At 46.8% G+C, this 25,804-nt stretch overlaps 1 protein-coding gene across 1 annotated transcript; it reads left to right on the top strand.

Annotated features, from left to right (window-relative positions):
• Positions 1-10,430: 10,430 nt before the first annotated feature.
• TEKTL1 (tektin like 1) lies at positions 10,431-18,613 on the top strand (the record flags this gene model as incomplete). The annotated part of the gene is made up of 7 exons (XM_082620865.1): positions 10,431-11,000; positions 12,223-12,327; positions 16,646-16,844; positions 17,232-17,398; positions 17,534-17,629; positions 17,719-17,832; positions 18,365-18,613. The coding sequence occupies 7 exons, from the start codon at positions 10,431-10,433 to the stop codon at positions 18,611-18,613; spliced, it is 1,500 nt and encodes a 499-aa protein (XP_082476991.1).
• Positions 18,614-25,804: the final 7,191 nt, after the last annotated feature.

Raw genomic sequence — 25,804 nt, 5'->3', positions numbered from 1 at the left:
CACTAAGTTATGACTTTAGGGACTTCCCTGGCGGTCCAGTGGTTAAGACTCCATACTTCCAAGGCAGGGGGTGCGGGTTCGATCCCTGGTTGGGGAACTATGATCCTGCATGCGGCGTGGCGCAGCCAAAAAATAAAATTAAAAAAAAAAAAGAATAAAACTAACTTATGACTTTAAAATAGTTACAATGGCTATGGTGGTAATCATTTTGCAACAAATAAATATATCAAATCAACACATTGTAGACCTCAAACTTACACAATCTTATGTGTCAATTATATCTCAATAAAGCTGGAAAAAATGGCTACAGTGGTAAACCTTAAGTGTGTTTTACAATTTAAAAATCTGTCTCCTTCTAGTTCATGATTATTTATTCAACATTAACGAACACCTGTTTTGTGCCCAGCATTGTACTGAGTGGGGAAGCCCAGTACTGTGCTCAGACCTCTATCTCAATGAGAAATGGCCCTGGAGAACTTCCATAATGCTGCCTAAGACACTCTCCATCTTCCCTTCGTTCTGTGTCCTATAGGACATTGACCCTCATGGATCATACCAACAGGCTCCCTTCGCTCTCTGACTTGAGGTTGGATTCTGGCAAGGGAGACCCTTTCAGGAGGGCAGAGGGATGGAGGAGAGTGAGGCCAGGGTATTTTTTCCCTCAGGTTCCTCCCTACACACTCACTGCAGATGTCTGTGCCCCTAGACTGTAGACCGGGGTCCCCAACCCCCAGCCATGTACTGGGTCCGCGGCCTGTTAGCAGCCGGGCCGCCCAGCAGGAGGTGAGTGGCGGGCTAGGGAGCCCATTGCTCACATTATTGCCTGGACCACCACCCGCCCCCACCGCCCCGTCCATGGAAAATTGGTCTTCCACGAAACCGGCCCCTGGCGCCAAAAAATTAGGGACCCCTGCTGTAGACCACAGGTCCTGGCAGGTGGCTCACTCCAAATTCTAGAAGTAACTGCTCCCTCCTCTCTCTCTGCTTTTGCTTCCCACATCTCCAGAATGTTCTTCCAGGGATGGACAACTGTTAACCAGGTGCTGCTAGCTCTGTTACTGTGCCATCCCATGTGGTTTCCTTGCTCTCCAACCACACCTTCACCAAACTCTCCTCAACTTACCCAGTTTGAGGGTATATCTGCTTCCTGCTGAGACTTCCTGTCTAGAGAGGTATTTAGAAGAGGCAATAAAAAAATAAACGGGCAATGAGTAGACTGTAGTAGTAGAAGTGTCTTCGGTGGCACATCCAGGAGCTGGGGAGCCCTAGCAGCATTGCTAGCAGGGAAGAGAGAGAGATAAACAGAGGGCAAATTTTTAAAAGACTGTTTTTGTGATCGAGGTAATGCATATTCATTGTAGAAAATTTGGGAAATGCAAAAAGTGTAGAAGGAAACAAAAAAGTCACCAAAATCCTATTCATAATCATCATTAAAATGTTGATGGGAAATGTCATGAAGAACCTAGGGGTAAGACAGGAATAAAGACACAGACCTACTAGAGAATGGACTTGAGGATATGGGGAGCGGGAAGGGTAAGCTGGGACAAAGCGAGAGAGAGGCATGGACATATTTACACTACCAAGTAAGGTAGATAGCTAGTGGGAAGCAGCCACAGAGCACAGGGAGATCAGCTCGGTGCTTTGTGACCACCTATGGGGTGGGATAGGGAGGGTGGGAGGGAGGGAGATGCAAGAGGGAAGAGATATGGGAACATATGTCTATGTATTACTGATTCACTTTGTTATAAAGCAGAAACTAACACACCATTGTAAAGCAATTATACTCCAATAAAGATGTAAAAAAAATAAAAAAATAAAAATTTTAAAAATTAAAAAAAATGTTGATGGGAGAAAAAAGAAACAGAAAAAAAAATGTTGGTGGGTTACTTTCCAAGTGGGGATATTTTTCCCAGTTCAGAATTAGAATCATGCCTATATGTTACAATGTGGATGAGCCTTGAGGACATTATGCTAGGTGAAACAAGCCAGAGACAAAAGGACAAATACTTTATGATTCCACTTATATGAAGTCCCTAGAGCAGTCAGATTCATAAAGGCAGAGAGTAGCATGGTGGGTGCCAGGGGCTCCGGGGAGGGGGAATAGGGAGTTAGTGCTTAATGGGGACAGAGTTCCAGTTTGGGAAGATGAACAAGTTCTGCAGATGGACAGTTATGATAGTTGCATGACAATGTGAATGTACTTATGCCACTGAACTGTACACTAAAAATGGTGAAGATGGGGCTTCCCTGGTGGCGCAGTGGTTGGGAGTCCACCTGCCGATGCAGGGGACACGGGTTCATGTCCCAGTCCGGGAAGATCCCACATGCCGCGGAGCGGCTGGGCCCATGAGCCGTGGCCGCTGAGCCTGCACGTCCGGATGGTGAAGACGGTAAATGTTATGCTGTGTATGTTTTACCACAATAAAAAAAAATAAGAATCATGTCATTTTGGCAGTTTGTTGTTCTGCCTGTCATTATTATGATTTGTCACTGCAACTTAAGCAATTACCTCTATCTGACATGACCTTGGTGGTTTATTTTAGCTTTTCATTTTCTGTCTCCCCCACAGGATGGGAAGGTCCATGAGAGAAGGGACTTTGTCTTGTCACTCTCTTCTCCTGGTTCTTAGCCCAGTGCCTGACACAGAGCAGGTGCTCAGTAAATATTTGTCAAATAACTCAATCAATCAATCAATCCATTAGGAAAGACAGATTTTTCTGGTGGACCCTCACATCCTCTCTCCATCTACCTCCAACCTGCTCTGAACCCAAGGAGGCAGATCTTTGTGGACCATATCAGTGAGCTCCATGCCTCAGGGGATCTGGTGAGTTTGGTTTAAAGGAGGCCCCAGCAGGAGAAGAGAGGAAGGTGAAGGTGAGGGTGGGAAACCTAGAAATTAGAAGATGAGCTCAGACAGCCAGGAGAAGAAATGGCTGATTCTCTCTGGTTCTGCATTTTGAGCATTGAAGAGGTGCTTCCAGTGTGCACAGGTGATAGGAAGTCTTATGTAGAGACAGGCCAGAAGTAGTCAGGGGATCCCAGACTTAAAGGGACAGACACCATTATATTAGTTTCCTAGGGCTACCATAACAAATTACCACAAACTGGGTGGCTTAAAAGAATAGGAATTTATTCTCTCACAGTCCTGGAGCCCAGAATTCTGAAACCAAACTGGTTTGACCCTGGGTTGGCAGGGTCATGCTCCCTCCAAGGCTGTAGGGGAGGATCCTTCTTTGCCTCTTCCAGCTTCTAGTGGTTGCCAGCAATCCTTGGCATTCCTCGACTTGTAGGCATCACTCAAGTCCATGCCTCTTTTCTCACATGGCCATCTTCCTTGTCTGTGTTTCTGTCTCTTCACATAGTCTTCGTACAAGGACACTAGTCATTAGATTAAAAGCTCACCCTACTCCAGTAAAAACTCATGTTAACTAATTACATCTTCAAAGACCCTATTTCCAAATAAGGTCATATTCATAGGTACAAGGAGTCTGAACTTCCACATATCTTTTGGGGAAGACACACTTCAACCCACGAAAGTGGGCAAGGCCCTTCATCTGCCCTGCCTCCCACCTAAGTTGGGTTCCCTCATAAGAAGGACGCTTGGAGGTTGAGCAACCAGAACAGGAATGCCCATGGCAGAAGCAGCAGAAAGTCTTTGGTTGGTCCACACATGAATTAAGTCCAAGCATGGTAGGGCCACCATCATTCAGTCATTCAACAAATAAGTATTAAGAACCTGCTTTGTGCCAGAAACTGGGCTAGGCACCAGGGATTCAGTGATGACTAGGACAGGTGAGGTCCCTGTCAAGGAGCTGATATTTAGAGATGGAATTGAGAGAATCACAAACTGATGTAGGAGAGATGCAGTACAACATGGCAGTGTGATACTTCAGATGGTCAGGGAAAGGCCCTTTAAGAGATAATACCTGGGCAGAGACCTAAAAGATGAGAGGGTCTATATAAAAATGCAGGTGAAAAACATTCCAGAGAGGGAAGAATATTCTAGAGAGGGGGAAAGCAAGTACAAAGACCATGAAATTAAATAAGTTTGAGGGATCTGAGCATCAGCATGGCTTCATGATCCAAGGACAAAGTGATGGGATAGGGGGAAGAAAAGGTAGACCAGATGGTAAAGAACTGGAATTCTGTAGATCATGGTAAGGAATTTGGATGCTATTCTAAACTTGAGGCTCATCTCACTAAACCTACCCATTGGTCTTAAAGCCACAGTCATCCTAACCAAATAAGTGATACCCAAATCCACTAATGTGGATGAGATTTTCCAGGGAGAAGGTGATGGATGAGAAGTGAATGGAGAATGGAAATCTAATGTATTAGCTAGCTATTGCTGCATAACAAATTATCCCAAAACTTAGCAGCATAAAACTTAAAACAACACATTTATTACATGGGTCTCTGTGGGTCAGGAATCTGGGCAGAGCTTAGCTGGGTCTTCTGTCTCAGGGTCTCTCACCAGGCTGCAGACAAGATGTCAGCCAGGGCATCTATCTAGTCTCAAGGCTAGATGGGGGTAGGATATGCTTCCAAGCTTACTCATGGGGTCATTGGCAAGATTCAGTTCTTCAAGAATATTGGACTGAGAATGTTAGGTCCTCAGTGGCTGATAACCAGAAGTTCCCTCAGTTCCTTGCCATGTGGCCTCTCCTTTTCTGAAAGAGTGAGCAAGACAGAAGCCATGATCTCTCTATAACCTAATCTCAGAAAGGGCATCCTATCACTTTCACTATAATCTATTGGTTAGAAGTGAGTCACTAGGTTCAGCCCACCCTCAAAAAGAGGGAATTACCCAGGACATGAAGATCAGTGGTGGGGACCACTAGGAGCCATCTTCAAGACTGCTTAACTCACCTAAAGAACACTCAATATTTGAGGGTGGATGGCAGACAACCAGCCAGTGAAGGACCAAGACTAAAGGCAAAAGGGAAGACTGTGAAAGAGTATAGGGGAGGATATTCACGTTACAGGTGGTTGATAATTTCAAATACTGCCTAGAGGTCAAGTTGAATGGGATGGAAAAGAAACTAAGAATTGGTCAGTTGCAGGAGGACATTGATAACCTTTGCCTAGACAATTTCAGAGGACTGATGGGGGCTAGAGACATACGGACCAGTCTTTATCCCTCACTGACCAGCGCGGTCACCACCTCTGCAGGAGGTGACCAGGAAAAACCAGGAAGAACCTCCTCTCCCAGCCTGGGGCTTCCCACAGTCTCCTGACACCTCCCCCAGGAAAGCGACCTCATTTCTCAAAGACAAAACTGATTCTAGGTCATATCCCCCTGGAACAAGAGACCAATTGATGTGATTATCTCCAAGAGAAAGGGGGCACCTACTAAAAGTAGAAACTGGTGCCCCAGAAGGGAAGACATCGGGGGACCTAAAAAAGGGTTTCTGATAATTACCTGCCAAGATTTCAGAGTGAAGGGCATCTCCATGTAACATCAAAAGAAAAAGGAAAGAAAAGCCAGAAGTTTTAGAAGATCCTCCTTCATACATTCTGCATTTTCACTCTATTCAAAGCAAGGGCAGAATTCTGCTCCCCACTTTGTAGGACTCATTATATAGAACAGGTGGTCCCACCAAAGATGGCTACAAAAAGGAATCTCTGTAAAGCGTTCTTCGTTATAAAAATCAGAGAGCTAATTTTACAAATATTATTCCCCACTGGCCTGAGTTAGAAATATTTGAGCTTTAGTATGTTGGGAGGAGGGAGATGTGTACACCTGTAACTATATATATGGAGGGGGGGAGATAGAGAAATGGCTAGAGTGAAATCAAAACATGTTCAGAATAGTTATCTCTGGATGGTAAACTTACAGATGATTCTTATTCTCCTCATCATATTTTCTGTGTTTTACACAATGTGCATACATTATTTTCATATCATGAAAACAGATTTATCTGTTAGCTTGAGAAGGTATTTGGGCTTGGAGAGTAGTGAAACATTTTCCCAGCCCTCAACTCATGTGTGTAAGTGTTTCTGTAGCATTTTTTAAACTTCATTATTTCTGTTCAGCCACACATAGTTCAATCTCTTGGAGACTGAGAGCCAACCCCATCCCTGCTCTGGTTCCTTCCAGGCACCTGCTGTCTTACTGAGTTCATGTTGCTATAACAGAATAACAGGTTGGTGGCTTATAAACAACAGGCATTTATTTCTCAGTTATGGAAGATGGGAAGTTCAAGGTCAAGGTACTGGCAGATTTTGTGTCTGGTAAGAGCTTCCTGGCTCATAGACAGCTTCTTCTCGCTATGTCCTTACATGGTGGAAGGGGTGAGGAAGCTCTCTGGGGTCTCTTTTAAAAGGGCACTAATCCCATTCACAAGGGCACCACCTTCATGATCTAATCCTCTCCCCAAAGCCCCACCTCCAAATACCATCACATTGGGCATTAGGATTTAACATATGAGTTTTGGAAGGACACAAACTTTCAGTCTCTAGCACCTTCCAACCCAGGCTCTGACCAGCAGACTTTGAAAGCAGTGCAGAAGATGGTTCACCTATTCCTAAAAATGGACATGTGTGTCAGGATAGGAAAAAGAATGTGTCCAAAACGGACAACCGAAGCCAGGAACTGGAGATGAGTTTTAGAAGTTGATATAGTCAAACTTGTGTTGGAAGATGAAAATGAGAAGTTGGCAGACTGAGCAATGGGCAGTAGTATGCACCAATTTCAATGCTCAGACGACGTAATACACACTAGGAGTATATTGGCAAGAAAGAGGAGAACCAATTAAAAGCCAGAATGGGACAGACCACACCCTCACCCATCGCCCTAATGAATTTCACCAAAGATCCAAGTTGGAGCCAAAATCCTCCATATGTAGGTCTGACACAGGTGTCCCTTGGGTAGCTTAGCACAAACACTGCCCAATAGATGTGCTCCATACACCAGGCAGCAACCCAATCCAGTGAAGTCCTCCAGTTAGGAAAATGGAAGCATTAAATGAACAGAGCAAAGGTGGATGGTTGAGTCCAGAATATTGTCCCAAATGAGCTATCTCCCTGGTTCTTTGTGAAACCCTCTCTGCATGGCCTGGTATTAAAATAGCTCATTCGGGGCTTCCCTGGTGGCGCAGTGGTTGAGGGTCCGCCTGCTGATGCAGGGGACACAGGTTCGTGCCCCAGTCCGGGAAGATCCCACATGCCGTGGAGCGGCTAGGTCCGTGAGCCATGGCTGCTGAGCCTGCGCATCTGGAGCCTGTGCTCCGCAGCGGGAGAGGCCACAACAGTGAGAGGCCCGCGTACCGAAAAAGTAAAAAAAAATAAAAAATAAAAAATAAATAAAAATAAAAAATAAATAAATAAAATAGCTCATTCGTCTATTTATTCAATTAATAAAAATGAAATGTAAACACTTTCATAATGATTACTCTGTGTCAGTTACCATGCTAAGCACGTCATTCTTATTAACTCATTTAATCCATGCCACAATCCTATTATCCTAGTTGACAGATGAGGAAACGGAAGCACAGAGAAGTCAAGTGGCTTGCCCAAGATCACACAGATGGCAAGTGTCAGGATCATAATTTTAACCCAAGTCATCTGACTCCAGAATCTTGACCATGGTACTATCCTGACTCTAGTGAAGATCTGTTGAGTCAGATACCATTGGGCCCAGGGGCTAATGTGTGTACTAAACCCGCATTCCTGAGAATCCTTGAAACAAGCCTCCATCACCAAAGGTTACCTACCCCCATTTCTTCCTGGTGGGTGTCCAGCATGGCTGACCTGGGAGCCTTCAGTTTTCCATCTTATTCCTCCCCATTACTAATGATCCTTTGATTTTGCAAAGCCAGGGTCATTCATTCCTTTCTCTTCCTTGCGTTTCTCAGTCACTCAATAAGAAAACACTTATTCATTCCTTCACTCATGTATTCATTAAATAAATGTTTATTGAGTACTTACTATGAGCCACCATCTGTGCTGGGTGCTGGGTTTCAGTGATATATAAAATAGGCAAGGTCACTGCCTTCATGAATCTCACAGTCTGATGGGGACGGTAGACAAAGGAGACAAGTAAAAAATACATAAAATGTCCATCAATGAATCAATGAGTAAACCAAGTTGCAGTATATAAATATAATGGAATACAGCCATAAAAAAGAATGAAGTACTGATACATGCTACAGCTTGGACAAACCTCAAAAACATCACACTAAGTGAAAGAGGCCCCAGACACAAAATGTCACACAGTGTATGATTAGTTTAAATGAAATATACAAAACCGGCAAATCCATAGAGATAGAAAGTAGATAGTGGTTGCCAGGGGCTGAGGGGAGAGGGGACTGGGAACAAGATTTTATTGGGGGATGATAAAAATGTTTTAGAACCTGGTAGAAGTGGTGGTTGCACAACATTGTGAATGTACTAAATGCCTCTGAATTGTGCACTTTTAAATGGTTAATTTTATTTATGAAACTTTCATCTCAAAAAAAAGAAGCAAGTAAAATTATCACAGCATGTGATTGAGGCCATCCATTCCTTCATCCCATGTGTACTGAGGACCTGTTGTGTGCCCTGAGCTGTGCTGGGCACTTGAGAGCAAGGTTCCTGCTCTAGAGACTCTTGGATTCTTCCAGGGTAGGTGGGGGAGACAAAAAAAATTTTTTCAGTAAGCAAATAAATGGATAAGACATTTTCAGGTAGTAGTGAGTGTTATGAAGACACTATGTAAAGAGAATGTAAGACTAAGGGAGCTGCTTTTGAGTAGTCAAGGAAGACCTGGCTAAGAGGTGAGACCTTCCTGAAGGAGACCAAGAACCCAGCCAGGCAAAAATCTTGAGAGAAAGAGATTCAGCCAAAAGGGTAACTGCAAGTACAAAGGCCCTGAGGTAGGAACTAGCATGACATTTTAGAGGAACACAAAGATGGCCAGAGAGACTGGAGCACAGTGCAGAGTGGACCTGGGGGTGGAAGATAGAAGATGAGTTAGTTCAGGGAAGTGACACTTTTGAGTAAAGATCTCAGATTTTATTCTAAGTACTATGAGATTCACTGAAGGGTTTTTAAGCGAGAAAGTGATGTGCTCTAGTTTAAAACATAGTGCTGACTGTAGTGTGGAGAATGAATTTGGGGAGGCAAGGGAGGAGGGGTAGACAGGGAGACCAGGTAGATGATGGTGTGAATGAGAATAAGAATGCCGCTGGTAGCAATGGAGAAAAAAAAAAAAGATCATATTGGAGATAAGTTTTGAAGGTAGGACAGGCAAAACTTGCTGATGGATTGGATGTGGACACAAAAAAATTAAGGAAGCTTCCTAAGATTTTAACATGAGCAACTGGGGTGGATGGTGGGTAAACTATCAAGTCAAAGAACACTAGCAGAGGAAAAAGATCAGGGAGATTTATCAAAAGTGTGGTTTTGGACCTGTCGAGTTTGAGATGCCTATCAATGGCCCAGATAAAGATGCCACTGCTAGAAGGAAATAAATAAGGTGATGTGATGGAGAATTATGGGAGAGAGATTGAGGGCAATTGTCTCTTTTTCTTCCCCAGACTCTGAGAGGCTTCCTATGTTGGAGGAATTATACACCATGTAAGTCTTGGTGGGTGGAAAACAAAAACCTCCTTCCGCCATAGAAACAGGAAGTTCAGACATGAGTCACTTTCCTAGCTTCCCTTGTAGCTCAGGCATGATCATGTGACACAGGCTCAGGCAATTAGATGCAGCCACCTTGGACCCTGGGAACTAAGGAGGCAAAAAAGCAGGTACTATAGAGAACTGACTCAGTTGCTGGTCGCAGTAACAGTGCCATTCCCAGGGACAGCCAACCAGCAGCTGAGATTTCTGCAGTGGTAGCCATGGTGTACTCAGGAGCCACCACGTGTCTTTGTATTTTTTGGCTGTGATTCTGACCGGGAAACCATCTTTTCCTTTGCTGTGGCTTGCACTAAAAATCCTGAGTGATGGGAGAGAGTAGGGCTTAGATATTGCACTAAGGAAAGACTCCTTTAAGATGGTAATATTTAAGCTGGGTTCTGAAGACTGAAAAGGAGCCCGCCATGGGAAGGAGGTGGAAAGGAGTATACTACACAGAAGGAACAGCAAATCTAAAGCTTTGAAGTGGGAAAGACCTTAGCATGTCCTCAGAGCTGGAAGAAGGCCCGTGTTCCTGGAGGGTAAGAAGCAACAGTGAGGGGTGGGCTAGATGCGGTCGGTTTTCTCAAAGAGCCAGGATTCCAAGCCACCTCTGCCTGGCTCCAAAGCAAAGAGTCCATCCAACCCTTCTCTGTAGCCTTTCCCCTCCCCCACTTTTGGAACTCTGCCTGCTCTGTTGCCACGGTCGTCATGGTGACGGGCGCTCTGCTTCTCTCACTCTTCAGGCCAGGAAGGAGTTGCGTGTTGTTGGGGGTCCCTGCCCCTCCTGGAGAGGACCTCGGGCCAGGCGAGGACACCAATCAGGGACCATGCCCGTGTTGATACCCCCGGTTGAGCACAGCCAGGACACGCGTGTTGGGCCTCCAGCATGGCGCGAGGCGACCAAGGCCTTGACACAGAAGGCGCACCAGCTGACCGACCGCTGTGGGCAAGAGGCGGCGACCATGTGGCAACCCAAGGACAGTGTGCGGGACCCACACATGGCGCGCCACCTCTGCCGGGACGCCCACATCCTGCCCTGGCGCTTCCGCGTGGAGACGCTCAAAGGTGGCAGCACCACGGAGAAGCCACCGCCGGGTGAGGGCGTCACGTTGTGGAAGGGCAAGATGAAGCCGCCTGCCTGGCACGCGCGCCTGCCGCTGCCCCTACACCGCGACGCGCGGGCCCTGCAGACGGCCGAGGTGGTGCACGCGCACGCTCGTGGGGCGCGCCTCACTGCCGCCCGCCTCAGCCGCGCCCAGCAGCAGATCAATGGGCAGCTGCGGTTGCTGCAGCGCCAGCGGGAGGCTACCGACCACAGGCTCAGCGAAGTGCGCAAGGCACTGCTTATTAACCAGCAGAGCGTCAAGCTGCGGGGCTACCGGCCCAAGTCTGAGAAGGTGGGACCACCATTCCCCCCAGCTCAGTCGCAAAGACTGAGGCCTCCGCTCCCAGATGCTCAGCCTGGGCAAAACCCACCCTATAGAGAGAACTCTCCAACCCGTCCCAGCTCCATTGAGTGAGAGCACAAGAAAATACCCCCATGATGAGGTGCCTTTGTTCCCAGCGCCAGAGACGGAGATCCTCCTAAAGAGATGAGATTCTCAGGCCCCTTGCCCCAGAGCGGGAATCTATCCCAGTCTCCCAGCCAGGGAGAGAAGGTGGACCCTTGAGTCAGACTAGATGAAATCCTTTCCAAAGAGTAAAATCTACACCCCCCAGCCCACACATGAAATCACTCACCCAGTCCCTAGGCACAGAGGGTGAGACCCTCCCACAGGCATGAGACCCTCAGTGCCCCAATCCCATTGAAAACACACACGAAGCCCCCAGCTGAGCAGAGTGGGTGATGTCCTGGTCCCAACCCAGATGAAACTCTCCTCAAAATGCTTATTTTTAAAACCCTAACCAAAGTCCCCCACCAGCCTCAGAGAGTGAGAACCCCTCCCGGGGCCTCACCCAGGCGGAAAGGAGCAGATTTTGCGTAAAGATTGAGACCCTTGGACTCCCAGCCCCTGCACCTGAGACTTAAGCCCCTAGCCAGGGGGAAAGGGTGAGACCCCTAGTCCCAGGCCTGGTGAAATCCTCCCCCTACAGTGAAACCCCAGACCCCCACCCCAAAAGGGGAGAATATTCCAGCCTCCCTGGGGAGAGATGAGACCCCCCCACCCACGGGGTGGGATTCCTAGTCCCAGCCCTCAGATCCAGATAGTAAGACCTCAAGAAGGCAAACCCTCATCATCCCTATGATGAGACTCCTCCACTTCTAGCCAGGGAGAGAAGATAAGACCATCACCAAGGAAGGGGGACCCTCAGCCCCAGAAAGTGATGATAACCTTTCCCCAGGTTAAGTCACTTCCATCCCAGCTCACTGGGCTCCTACCTGTAAAAGGGAGAAGCCCCCAGCCCCGCTCTCTAGAGGGTAAGACCTACCCCAAGTGAGAACCCCCTAAAAGGTAAAGACTTCTCAGAGAGTGAGATCCCCAAAAGGCGAGAGTGCCCCCAACTCCATTCCCCAAAGCCAGAGTTTATGAGGTTGGCAAACCCTCTACTACTCTGGAAGGAGAACTCTCCCTCCAGCCCTTTCCCAAAGGTGTGAAAGATTCTCTCCTTGTTTTCCAGATCCCTGACAAAGCTGACAGTATGCTTATCTGGGAGAAAGAGGAGCTAAAGAGCATGAAGAGGAAGTTGGAGAAAGATATGGAAAAATCAGAGGCCCTGCTCAAGGTTGGGAATACCTGGGGCCACTTTAAGGGGGCTGGAGGGGGATCCTTGGCCACCTAATGGGCAAACTGCTCTAACCTTGGGGACTGTAGCAACAGCAAATCCCTCAACCCACACACCCGCCCCACCCTGACCTGACATTCACTGTATTTCTACTTTATGAAATGGAAAGACTGGAGCTCTGAGAGATGGAGTTGGGCCTCAAAATAGTAATGAACATCCCCCTCTGTGCCAAGCCCTCTGCAGTCATTAAGTCTTTAAAATCCTCCTGTGAAATAGAACTATGATCCCCTCATTAGAGATGGGGAAGTTGAGGCTCAGAAAGACATGGCCTCACCCAAGGCATGGAGCTAGCCAGTGGTAGGGCTGTGGTTTCAGCTCAGGTGTCTTTTTTTTTCCAGCTTTAGCAAGATACAATTAACAAATTTAAATTGTGTATATATTTAAATGTACAAATTGAGGATTCGATATATGTGTACACTGTGAAATAATCACCATAATCACCTCATGTGTGTGGTGAGAACACTTAGCAAATTTCGATTATAAAAGACAGTATTGGGCTTCCCTGGTGGCGCAGTGGTTGAGTCCACCTGCCGATGCAGGGGACACGGGTTTGTGCCCCGGTCCGGGAAGATCCCACATGCCGCGGAGCGGCTGGGCCCATGAGCCATGGCCGCTGAGCCTGCGCGTCCGGAGCCTGTGCTCTGCAACGGGAGAGGCCACAACAGTGAGAGGCCCGCGTAACGCAAAAAAAAAAAAAAGACAGTATTGTTAACTATAGTTACATTAGATCCCCAGAACTTAATCATCTTGCATAACTGAAACTTTGTACAACTGGACCAACATCTCCCCATTTCTCTCTCGCCTCAGCCCCTGCCAACCACCATTCTACTTTCTCCCTCTCTGAATGTGACTATTTTAGATTCCACATATAAGTGAGACCTTTCTGCATCTGGCTTATTTCACGTAGCATAATATCCTCCAGGCTCATCCATGATGTCACAAATGGCAAGATTTCCTTCTTTTTTAAGACTGAATAATATTTCATTATATATTATATATTATTATATACTATAGTATATTGATATCTACATAATATATTAATTATTAATATTATTGCTATATATTATTAGTATAGTAATAGTATTAATAAAATATAGTAATATTGTTATTACTGGTAATTACTACTAATATTATTATATTACTATATTATATATTATATTATATCACATTTTCTTTATCCATTCATCTGTCAACAGACATTTAGATTGTTTCTATGTCTTGGCTGTTGTGAATAATGCTGAAATGTACATGGGAGCTATTTCTCTTTGAGGTCCTGATTTCCTTTGGATATGTACCCAAGAGTGGGAGAACTTCCTCATGATTCAACTCAGACGTCTTGAGCTCTTTACACTGTACTATGTGCTTGTCTCTGTCAGCTCCAGCCAGAGGTGGTCTCCCACTGAATCCTTCACTCTTGCAACAAGGGTTTCCTTATGAGATCACTAATGGAGATGGGAGAGTACTTATGTTTCATGGAGGCTGTGTGTACTTTTGACTCTTCCATTTGACAAATATTAATCCAGTACCCTGGTGTCCCAACCACCGTGCTTGGCATTGGGGACAAAGTTGTGAACAGTACAGAACTGGCCTTGCCCTCAAGGAGTTCATATTATAGGGGCATTCAAAGAAGGGACCGGCCAGGGTTGGGAGAGTGGAGTTGGGGAAAAGGATTTAGGAGCTGGTGCACCTACTGTCCGTGGTGCTGAACCTTAATTGCACTCAACCTACGGCACCCCCAGGCCTCTGTCATATTCCTTTAAATCTGGTGATCCTGAAAAAACCCTTCAAGGAAGTCTGAAACAGACAAGGGAGAAGACCCTGTGGCCCCCTTAGGGAAGGGCTTGCAAGAGAGAAAGGGAAATTGGGAGGTGGGAAAAGACAGACAGATATAAACCCAGGAGAAAAATGCTCACACCAAATAGACATGCTTCAACTTAAAATCATGAACTCAGATCTCAAATTGACACTCAGAGCTTTCCCAGAGATCTCACCATGTGCCTCTAGAAGGCTTGCTGTCCCGCTGTGCAAGTTATTTCATACCTTCTCTTCCTTCAGATCTCTCCAACTCCCTGCTCCTTCTTCATTCTCAATGAATGGCCCCAATGCATGGAAACCACTGAGGAAAACTTCTCTCATTTTTCCTGTGCCAGTTCTATAATTCTATCTACCTGCCACACCTACCTTCTCCCCTTCTCCTGCATCATCAATATTTCTTTCTTTATTGGATCATTCTCACCAGTGAACAAATGGGGGGTTATCCTTTAATGGATACAGATCTATCTGGGATGGTGAAAAGTTCTGAAAATGGACAGTGGTGATGGTTGCACATTGTGAATATACTTAATGCCACTGAACTGTACACTTAAAATGGTTTACTTGGCAAATTTCTATGTCTATTTTACCACAATAAAAAAAAACCTCTTTTGATCCCATGCACCCTTTCAGATAATCCCCATTTCTCTGATTCACTCACTATCCAATCTTATCTGCACATGCTGACCCTCTCACTTCCTTTGGTCAGGAACTGGATCATTTTTCCCCACTGCATCCCTGCCACCTGGCACACTGCCCAGCATACAGGAAGGGCTTAATGAATATTTGAATTCATTAATGAATGAAAGATTTTTTAAATCCATTTTTTACCTAAATGGATGAATCTCAGTGATATGATATTCAGCAAAAGAAGCTGGACATTAAAAGTACACACTGTATGATTCCATTTATATGAAGTTCTAAATTTCAAAAGCTTTTTCTTAAAGAGTCAGGTAGTAAATTGTTTAAGCTTTGTGTGCAATACAGTCTCTGTCACAATTACAGATGGTCCTCAACTTACAATGATTCAACTTATGATGGTGCAAAAGTGATACACTTTCAGTAGAAACTGTAATTCAAATTTTGAATTTTTATCTTTTCCCCAGCTAGCAATATGCAGTACAATCCTCTCTCATGATGCCAGGCAGCAGCAGTGAGCCACAGCTCCCAGTCAGCCACTGGGTAAATAACTGACACGCTTATAGCCATTCTGTACCCAGACAACCATTCTGTTTTTCACTTTCAGTACATTATTCGATAAATTACATGAAATATTCAATGGATACACTTATAGCCATTCTGAGCCCATACAACCATTCTTTTTTCATTTTCAGTACAGTATTCAATAAATAACATGAAATATTCAACACTTTGTTATAAAATAGGCCTTGTGTTAGATGATTTTGCCCAACAGTAGACTAATATAAGCGTTCTGAGCGTGTTTAAGGTAGGTTAGGTTAAGCTATGATGTTTGGTAAGTTAAGTGTATTAAATGCATTTCAACATACTATTTTCAACTTACAGTTACTGGGATGTAACCCTGTCATAACTTGAGAAAGATCTATACTTAATTTGGCCAGTGGAGCACAAAAACAGCCAGAAACAATATGTACATGAATCAGCATGGCCATGTTCCAATGAAGTTTTCTTTACAAAACCAGATGGCCAGTCCAAAGTCTGTAGTTTACTGAGCCCTTAACTAATCTACTAAGCAGCTTAGTGGGAAAGAGGTACAGGGCATCAAGGAAATTTCTGAGGTGATGGAAATATTCTATATTTTGATGAATGTGGTGTTTATATGGATATATATATGAAGTCTTCTGTTTTAATATGACTTTCAAATAATCACATATATCTAAGGAATGCAATATATTTTATAATAGTGGAAGTAGGATTTGGGTAGGGATGGGGGTCCAGATGCAGTAGAGCCTGGAAAGAGGAACTCTGAAGACAGCTGAGGGTGCTTCATACTGAGTAGAAAAGAGGAAGGGAGACCTGGAGACTAAGGATGGGGGTGGGATGAGCCCTGAATGCAATTGAGGAGAAGAGATGGCACAGGAAGACCGAAGTGTAGGTACAGCTAAATACCTCTCCACTTCACAGATGGGGAAATTGATGGGGGAGAGGCTTTCTCAGGGTGCCAGAGCAGAGCCAGGCACAGAACCCAAGCAACTAATACTGGGAACAGGAAAGCTGCCACCAGCCCCTACTGTTCCTTACTCCCCACCCGGGGACCACTGAAGGCTTCTGGACAGAGGCTGAGAGTATTGGGCATCTGAGCTTCCACTTGAAAATGGGTTGCTCCCTTCCAGCTGCAACAAGAACTGGAGAAAGTCAATTTGGAGGCAAAACACTTTGCAGCCACTCGCTGAGAGATCACGAGTCACTTCCCCCAATCTCCCAGCTTACAATTGACCTCTGCCTCTCTCTCCTTCCTCGCTCCAAGACCCTGGCCTCCTGCCGCGACACTCTGGTCTTCTGCTGTAAGGAGAGGCTCCAAGCTGTGGAGCTAATGAACCAGCCGCTGGACAAGATTCTGGAGCAGGCCGGCCGCCACTCTTGGGTGAACCTCTCCCGAGTTCCCACGCCGCACACTCAGGGCCTGAAAACCCCGCCTCCAGACCCTGTGGGCACCTATACCCCAGGTAAAACCCCACAGAAAGGAGTCCACTATAGTGGGTTTACTTGGTACTCACCTCTCCCCCACTTCTTGGCTGCTGCCTTCCCCGGGTAACTGCCCCCCTCGACCAAGAGATCGGGGTGCCATTCTCCAGCAGAGCGCACGTTCTTGATTAGCTCTTTCCCCTGCGCACTACTGCTTCCCACCCTCCGACTCGTTCAGTCACACCCTGATGCTACTCATACTAACCCCGCTCTTGGCCCCTCCCCTGGACTTTCTCCCAGTCCATCAGTAAAGCCCCCTTGCCCAGGGCCCACCACCACCTGAGAATAGAGAGGGGGACGCAGAAAGCCTGGGTTGGGAAAAGGAGACCCTGACACCTCACACGCGTCCCTCCTCCTCACTCCGTCAGAGTGCGCCACGGCGCTGTACGAAGCCAAGCGACTGTTAATGGAGTCCGAGGACACTTTGCTAGATATGGCAAAGAACGAGGAGGACCTCCGAGAGCGGCAACAGCAGATAAGCGACCGCGTGTGCGCCTCGCTAGCGCAGAAAATGCGCGAGACCATGGAGCTGAAGGTGGGCCCCGCCGGCGCCGCTCCGAGTTGGCGGCTGGAGGCTAGGATGCTATAGCACCGAGGAGGGAGAAGGGGGACGCAGGAGGAGAGGGGACAGGAGGCCGATGTGATTCTCCCTGTGCTCCCACCCACCCAGGATAGACTGAACATGACCTTAGGACTAATGAGGGGAACCATCCACCAGTGCACGAAATTCAACCAGGAGATGCACATCACCCGCGGCCTCATCAAGGTACGGTTTGGGAAAAGGGGTCTGCGGGGATGCGGCCAGGGGCGTCGGGTAGGCTGGTCCTCACGGCTCTACACACCACACTCCGCCAGGGTCCTCTGTCAAAAAGTCACCTGGAGACTCGAGAGAAACTGGACAGACCTCTGGTTCGCATGTATCAGAGACACGTGGGCACCCAACTCCCGGAGGCCGTGCGCCTCGCCCAGGTAAGCCCCTGTCCGTCCCCCTTCCGCGCCTGCCCACCCTCTCCAGGCGTGGCCCTGCCCTGGTAAGACTCCTTTCTCAAGTACACTTAGCCCAGGTAAGACCCCCTCACTCAGGTCTGTGAGTCCTTCAACTCCTCGACCAGAAGGATGCTCTTCAATACCCACACCTGTCTCAAATAAGTTCCCTCAACCTCTGCTCCACCTCTATCCAAGGTCCGCGCCTCCCCGCAACTGCAGGTGCATCCCCTCCTTCATACCCACCCTGTCACAGGTTCTTTTCCAAGTACATTCGGGCCCAGGTGTGTAACTCCCAACCCCATTCGAGGCTCGCCTCTCCTAGCTGTGCTCCTTCCCAGGCGAGGCCCTTTCACACGCACACCTGACTCAGATGTGCGCCCCCCCATCTGAGGTCCGTCCCCTCTTCAGCTGTTGTCCTTTCACACACACACCTGGCTCAGGTGTGTCCTCACTTCCCAGAGAGCACCTCGCTGGGGCTCACCTGTTTCTCAACACGGCCCCTCCCCATCTCCAGGGCACTGACAAACTGCAGCGCCGCATCTCGCATGTGGAGGAGAACCTGGAGGAGCTGCTCTCCATGCGCAGGGACCTCACCTGGAGCCTCAACTGCAAGAAGATCGGGCAGGACGTGGACTGCAACGTGGTGCGCTTGCGCCTCCGCCAGCGGCACCCGCACGTATGCTATGAGCAGGCGCAGCGCCTGGTCAACGACTGGGACCCACGCACACCAACGCGCGCGGAGTCCAGCATCGCCCGCAAGTGACAGGCGCACCGTAGCCCCAGTCGGCCACAGCCCAGTGGCCCTCCCTCTCTCCTGACCCATCCTCTCTCCGAGCTCCCTCTAGCAGAATTATAATTTAAAATAACGTAATAATTACCACTTATTAGGCACCTACTGGTCACTTACCCTACAACACTTTATAGGTCGTGTATCCTGGAAGTTAATAGAATGGATTTGGCCACCATATTTCTAGGGTTCAAATCCTGGCTCCCCGATTTCAGATTGTGTGGCCTTAGGCAAGTCACTGTTCCTCTCTGGCCTCATAAAATATCCTCAACTGCAGGTGAATTGTTATTCCCATTTTACAGTTAAGGAAGGTGAAGCACAGTGAGGTTAAGCAGATGCCCAAGGTCATGCAGCTAGTAAGTAGAAGAGATGGAATTTTAATACCTAACTCTACAGCCTGCTGTCTAAGCAGAACTCGGATTCTGCCTTTATTGACAAAACACACACACACAGGGATGAAGCTTCCCCTGGAGCTCTCTCTAGTGGAGGCTGTTTATATTCCCAGACCCCAAGCAACTCCAGTGCAGAGGTGGAATTGAGCCCTCCCTGCTTCCCATTGCCCTTTTCTCCATTTACCTGGGGGAGGGGATACTTCAAAATTCACAGCATCCTTTATTAAGCCCCTATAAAGTGCCAGGCTCTGAACCAGGGGCTAAGAGTGCAGCAGTGAGCAAGGCTTACATGGTCCCCGCTCTCAGGGAGCTCACAAGTTGATCAAGTGCAGCCAATATCTTCCTTTTGGATGCAGCTCTAGCGTGGTCTCCTACAGGAAGCCCACCTGACTGCACCCACCCATTCAGGCATAGTTCAATTTCTCCTCTCTGTTCTCTTGGACGCCCTCCCATCACAGAACTCTTCATACCAAGCTGTGATAATCATCTGCTCTCACAGAGAGGTTCCAGGGTGTAGTGTACATAGAATAAGGGGTGTTCATTCAAGCAGGTTCTTCAAAATATTCAAATATTTCCCAAGCAGCTGCTTCATGCCAGAGACTGTGTTAGGTGCTGGGGATACAGCAAGGACCAAATCACACATGATTCCTCTCTCATGAGACTGGCCATGCATATGCTAAAAATCGCCCTATCCTTTTGGCAAAGTCACATGGTCACAACCGAGCCCAGTCAACATTTTACAGAGAAGGAAATGAAGTTCAGGAGGGTGAACTCATTTGCCCAGGGTCATAGAGCCAGCAAGGGACAAAGCAGGATTTAAACCTGGGTCTGAATCCATGCTCGCTCGCTCTCTTTTTTTTTTTTTTTTTTTTTTTTGTGGTACGCGGGCCTCTCACTGCTGTGGCCTCTCCCGTTGAGGAGCACAGGTTCCAGACGCGCAGGCTCAGCGGCCATGGCTCACGGGCCCAGCCGCTCTGCGGCATATGGGTCTTCCCAGACCGGGGCACAAACCTGCGTCCCCTGCATCGACAGGCGGACTCTCAACCACTGCGCCACCAGGGAAGCCCCACGCTCGCTCTCTCTTGCTCCAGACTATAAGCATCCATGGGCTCACCATAACAACCTAGCATAGATGGAGCAAATTATGCTCATTTGACAGGAAAATACACAGAAGAAAGGGAGAGCTGAGTGCCCAGGATCACAGAGCTGAGGAGTAGGGCTGGGGGTTCAAACCAGCAGTATCTGACTCAGAGTCCTTGGGCATCACAGCCAGCTCCCTTATCTCAAGAGGGACTCCACAGCCTGGGGACCATCAGGGGCTCCCTAGGGTTCTAATTTCCCTGGGATTCTAATTTCCCTGGGAATGTTCTTCAGGCACTTCCTCCCTGTACCCATCAGGATGCCAACAGGAAGCAGAGAGCCCACACAATTTGAAGGAATTTTAACAAAGAAACAACAGCTGATCCCCATGACTCAAAGATTCTGTATTTGTGAATTCACCTAATTCACTAAAGTTTATTCGAAACCCCCAATACCGTGGCACTTCGCCGATCATTTGAGAGCATGCACAGAGCAGAAGAAGACTTTTGCGTCTGGACCACACAAGCCCAGAAGGTACAGCAAGGCAAGGCTCCGCCTTCCTGTTTCAGGTCTCATCCCTAAACAAGCGTCCTTTTCGAGTCTACTTTTTGGCACTTTTTTTTGTATTTTTCGGCTTTTTGCTCGTGATTTCACTGTTTTAAACAGCTCCTAATCATCGTGCCAAAGTGCTGTCTCATGTTCCTAAGTACAAGAAGGCTGACACGTGCCTTACAGAGAAAATGCGTGTGTTACACAGGTTCACTTCAGGCATAAGTTATAGCGCTGTTGCCCTTGAGTTCAATATTAATGACTCACATTAACATATAATATTTTTATTGAACAATATATAATTAAATAAGTCATCTTTAAGCAGAAACACACATAAGACAAGGTTATGTATGGATCAGTTGACAAATATGGGACCAGAGGCTCACAAGAATCTACTTTTTGTGTTTCTCCTGGGAGTGATGGTTCAGTATTTGGGCAACTTTATAGAACGTAACCTCCACGAGTAATGAGAATGGACTGTAGTTGCAGGGGTGTAGGCAGGATGTAGGGAAACCTCAAGGGATAACACAGTACCCAAGGTGTTACTTATTGTGAGGATCCACATTTACCACTCGTAAGTATGAAGGGGCAAGGTGGTCAGAAGGAGAAAAGTACTGTCTGGTGTTCCTAAGTGCAAGAAGGAAGGAAATGCCATGTGGATGCCGGGGGAATAAATGCCTCTATCCCCTCTTCCTCTCTTGGCCACTGTTCTCTAATGGTCAAAACAAAAGAGAAAGGGAGCCCATTGGCACAATCCATCCATCCTCCTGGCGTATAGAGTCATCACCACCCTTCTGACTTTTGAGCCCCTTCCAGGTCCTTCCTGGGACTGGGGACTTTCCCCTTTGTCTGCATCTTTGTCCATCCATCTTCCCCAGAAACCTTGCATGGGGACGCAAACCTTGCATGGGGATGCACACCTTGCATGCAATGCCTTACCCTCTGGGTTGCAACCTGCCACCCTCATCCTAGCTGACACAGACCCAGTTTGTCACTTCAGCTCACCCAATATTCCCCAACAGCATTTGCAGAATCCCCTCAGAGCTGAGATTTTGGCTGCTGCCCGTAAGTCGAGCTGTGGGCACCCAGGGAGCCTCTCAGTGACACTAAAAGGTGAATGTCATCATCCCCATGTTAGAGATGAAGAAATAGAGCAGTGACAAGACTTAAAATGCCACCCAGCAAGTGAGGGGTTAAGTCTGGACTTTCAAAGGTGTGGGGATGTCCCCACATGGGGATACTGCACTGGCCCCAAAGAATGGTCCAGGTGTCATTTGCATGAGAACACCTACAGTGCCCTTCAATGATACAGATTCCTGGGCCACACTCCAGACCTACAGAATCTGAATCTCAGGGGACAAGGTCTAGGAATTTGCATTTCTAATGAGTCTGATGCACACCATGTTTGAAATGTATTCCCTCCCTGCTGCCAATTTCCCAGGGCTGACTTCTGCATTGGCCACAGCAGACACTGGTGGAGGGTCCCACAAAAATGTTTTCTTTTTAATTTCTTTAAAGTCAGAAGAAACATATAACTATATAAAAATAAGTATATAATATATAATATATTTACACTATGTACAATATAGTATGTCATATGATATGATTATATAAAATATTATATATATTTAAATTATTAAAATTATAACTTCAGCCTGGATTATATTTATCTTTATACCAATGCAGGTTATTTTTCAATTTTTTAATTGTGGTAAAATACACATAACATAAATTTACCATCATAACCATTTTTAAGTGTCTGGTTCAGTGACATTAAGGACATTCACACTGTTCTGCAACCATCACCAGCCATTCATTCCTCTTTTCATCTTGCAGAACTGAAACTCTACCCCCATTAAACAATAATCCCCTATCCTCACCTTCCCCCAGCCCCTGGCAACCACCACTCTACTTTCTGTCCCTATGATTTTGACTACTCTAGGGACCTCATATAAGTTATACAAATGCAGTTTTTAAATGATTTTTTAGGGACTTTCCTGCTGGTCCAGTGGTTAAGAATCTGTCTTGCAATGCATGGGACGCTGATTCAATCCCTGCTGGGAGAATTAAGATCCCACATTCTGTGGGGCAGCTAAGCCCGCACACCACAACTACTGAACCCACGCAACACCACTAGAGAGCCCGCATGCCGCAACTACAGAGCCCATGCACTCTGGAGCCCATGTGCCACAACTACAGAGCCCGTGCACTCTGGAGCCCATGTGCCACAACTACAGAGCCCGTGCACTCTGGAGCCCATGCACCACAACTAGAGAGAAGCCAGCAAACTGCAATGAAGGGCCCGCATGACGCAATGAAAGATCCTGCATGACACAACTAGGACCCAACAAAGCCTAAATAAATAAATAAATAAATGTTTTAAAATAAATAAATTTTTTTAAAAAATAATTTTTTATCCTGTTTTACAGAGGAAGGGGTCCATGAAGGTGAAAGGTCCTCAGGCCCATGAAAACCATAATTGGGTCCTGCAACTTCTCCCTTGGACACTGGGTGCATCCCTGTCATTCATTTAGTCATTCAGTCAACATCATTCAGTAGCATTAGCTGAAGCAAGCCACTATGCTGAGAACTAGGGGGTATTTTTTGCAATCAAACACCCTGTTGATTTTATTCCTAATAATTTTGAATCCATCTGTTTTCCTCCATCCCCTGCCCCACGTATCCCCTTCACCTTCCAGTTTAAGGCACCATCAGCTCTTGCCTGGATGGTCCTACAACCTCCTAACTGGACCTCCTGTTGCCGTGTTTCCCCATAATACACAAACACATCTCAGCCCTGGCTTATAAACAACAGACAGCTATTGCTCACAGTTCTGAAGGCTGGGAAGTACAAAATCAAGGTGGCAGCATGGTTGCATTCTGGTGAGAACCCTCTTCCTGGCTCATAGCAGGCACCTTCTCACTGTGTCCTCACATGGTGGAAGGGGCCAGGAAGCTCTCTGGGGTCTCTTTTTTTTTTTTTTTTTGCGGTACGCGGGGCTCTCACTGTTGTGGCCTCTCCCGTTGCAGAGCACAGGCTCCGGATGCGTAGGCTCAGTGGCCATGGCTCACGGGCCCAGCCGCTCCGCGGCATGTGGGATCTTTCCAGACCGGGACATGAACCCATGTCCCCTGCATCGGCAGGCGGACTCCTAGCCACTGCGCCACCAGGGAAGCCCTGGGGTCTCTTTTATAAGGACATGAATCCCGTTCATGAAGCCTCCACCCTCATGATCTAATCACCTCCCAGAGGCCCCACCTCCTAATTCTATCATTTTGGGGGGCTAGGATTTCAACATATGAAGTTGGGGGGAGGTACAAACATTCAGACCATATCAATGTGACCTCACCACCCGCTCCCCCCGCCCAGTCTCCTGCAACTCCCCCACCGTATTCTGACACCTGGCGCTTCAGTCAGTTTTATTTCTGTGTGAGCTTCCTATTGCTGCTGTAACAAACGACTACAAACTTAGGGGCTTAAAACAATGTGAATTTAGATCTTACAGTTCTGGAAGTCATAAGTCCAAACTGGATTTCACTGGGTCAAAATCAAGGTGTCCACAGGGCCATGATTCCTCTGAAGGTTCTGAAGGAATGCCCATTTCCTAGCTTTTTCCTGCTTCTAGAGGCTGCCTGCATTCCTTGACTTGTGACCTCTTCCTCCATCTTCAAGGGCACAGCAGCATCTTTAAATCTGACACTAACTCTTCGCTTAGGCCATTATATCTTCTTCTGGTTCTGACCCTCTTGCCTGCCTCTTGTAAGCAAACCTGTGATTACACAGGACCGACCTGCGTGATGCAGAATACCCTCCCCAATCTCAAGATCCTCAGTCACATCTGCGAGGTACCTTTTACCAAGGTAACATATTCACAGCTTTGAGGGATTTAGACATGAACATCTTTAGGGGAGGTGGGGGAAGTGAGCACTGTGCAGCCTACCACAGTTTCTTCCACACTTCAGACTTTCTTTTGCCCCCAAGAATTTGCACACTTTACTCCCTCTGCTTAGAAAATTCTCTCCCACGGTGGTATATGAGTGAATGGAAGTTATACTCATTCTGCCATGCATGTAGACAAGTTTTAAGAACATTGGCTATAAAGATGTCTCTTAAGACTGCTACTTGCAAGCTGCATTGGGAACAGTGTTACATCAGTGAATGGAACTTATACCCATTCTGCCATTCATGTAGTGTTTAAGAACACTTGTTCTAAAGATGGTTCTAAGAATGCTACTTGCAAGCTGCTTTGAAGACAGTGTTATGTCAGTAAATTAAAGTTATAGCCATTTGTAAAGCATGTAGAAAAGCGTTTAAGAACTCTTGTTATAAAGATGTTTCTAAGAATGCTACTTGAAGCTGTAATGAGGGGAAATAAAGGAAAGAAAAGAAAAGAAAATTCTCTTCCTACCCCTTTTTCTGTCTAGTACCATCAGTTTCCCTGGTTCCACAGACTAGATCAAACCCCTATATATACATTTCCATAATACCCTGCACTTTTCCTTAGAATTCTTGTCCCATTTGTGTGTGATAGTCCAGTAATTATCAAGCCCCTGAGGTACTGCCTTATTTTTAGAACTCTTGGAAGCAGACCTGAAAACAAGAATTCAAGTGTAAGAAATTTATCTGGAAGGCAATTCGAGGAAGTCCCAGGATAGGAGCAGGGCAGTGGTGCAGGGAAAAGAAGGCAACCAGTAACAGGTGTTAAACAAATTACCATCATGGGCAACTGAGGCTCAGTCCTGCTGGGGACCTCTCAGACACTGTGGACAGCATGCATCTCAGAGTTATTCCAACCAAGGAGCAAGGAGGCTGGGGTACTTATCCATCAACTCTAGTCAGTCATAGATTGAGGGCTGCGCTTCTGGCTTTGCATGGACCAAGCAAGCTTCAGTGGCCAGAGATAGCCTTCAGGCAGGGAGCTGAAGGGGCTAGCAGTTGGGAAGGCCAGTGTAGTATGTATGGGGATGGTGCCAAGGAGATATGGATGTGGCACCAACGTCTGTTGCAGGGAGGCATCTTATCTGTCTTACCCCTCCGTATCCCCAGCACCAGGCACATAGCAAACGTTGGGTAAATATTTGTTACATGAACCACTGAACAAGTGGATTAACTTAAAGTTTGCAGAGTGTTTCTATGTGTGTTGCC

The sequence above is a fragment of the Mesoplodon mirus genome (assembly GCF_964341445.2).
Source record: "Mesoplodon mirus genome assembly, chromosome: 5".
Lineage (NCBI taxonomy): Eukaryota > Metazoa > Chordata > Mammalia > Artiodactyla > Ziphiidae > Mesoplodon > Mesoplodon mirus.
Note: the sequence above shows the minus strand (reverse complement) of the source record. Positions and strands in the feature narration are given on the sequence as shown.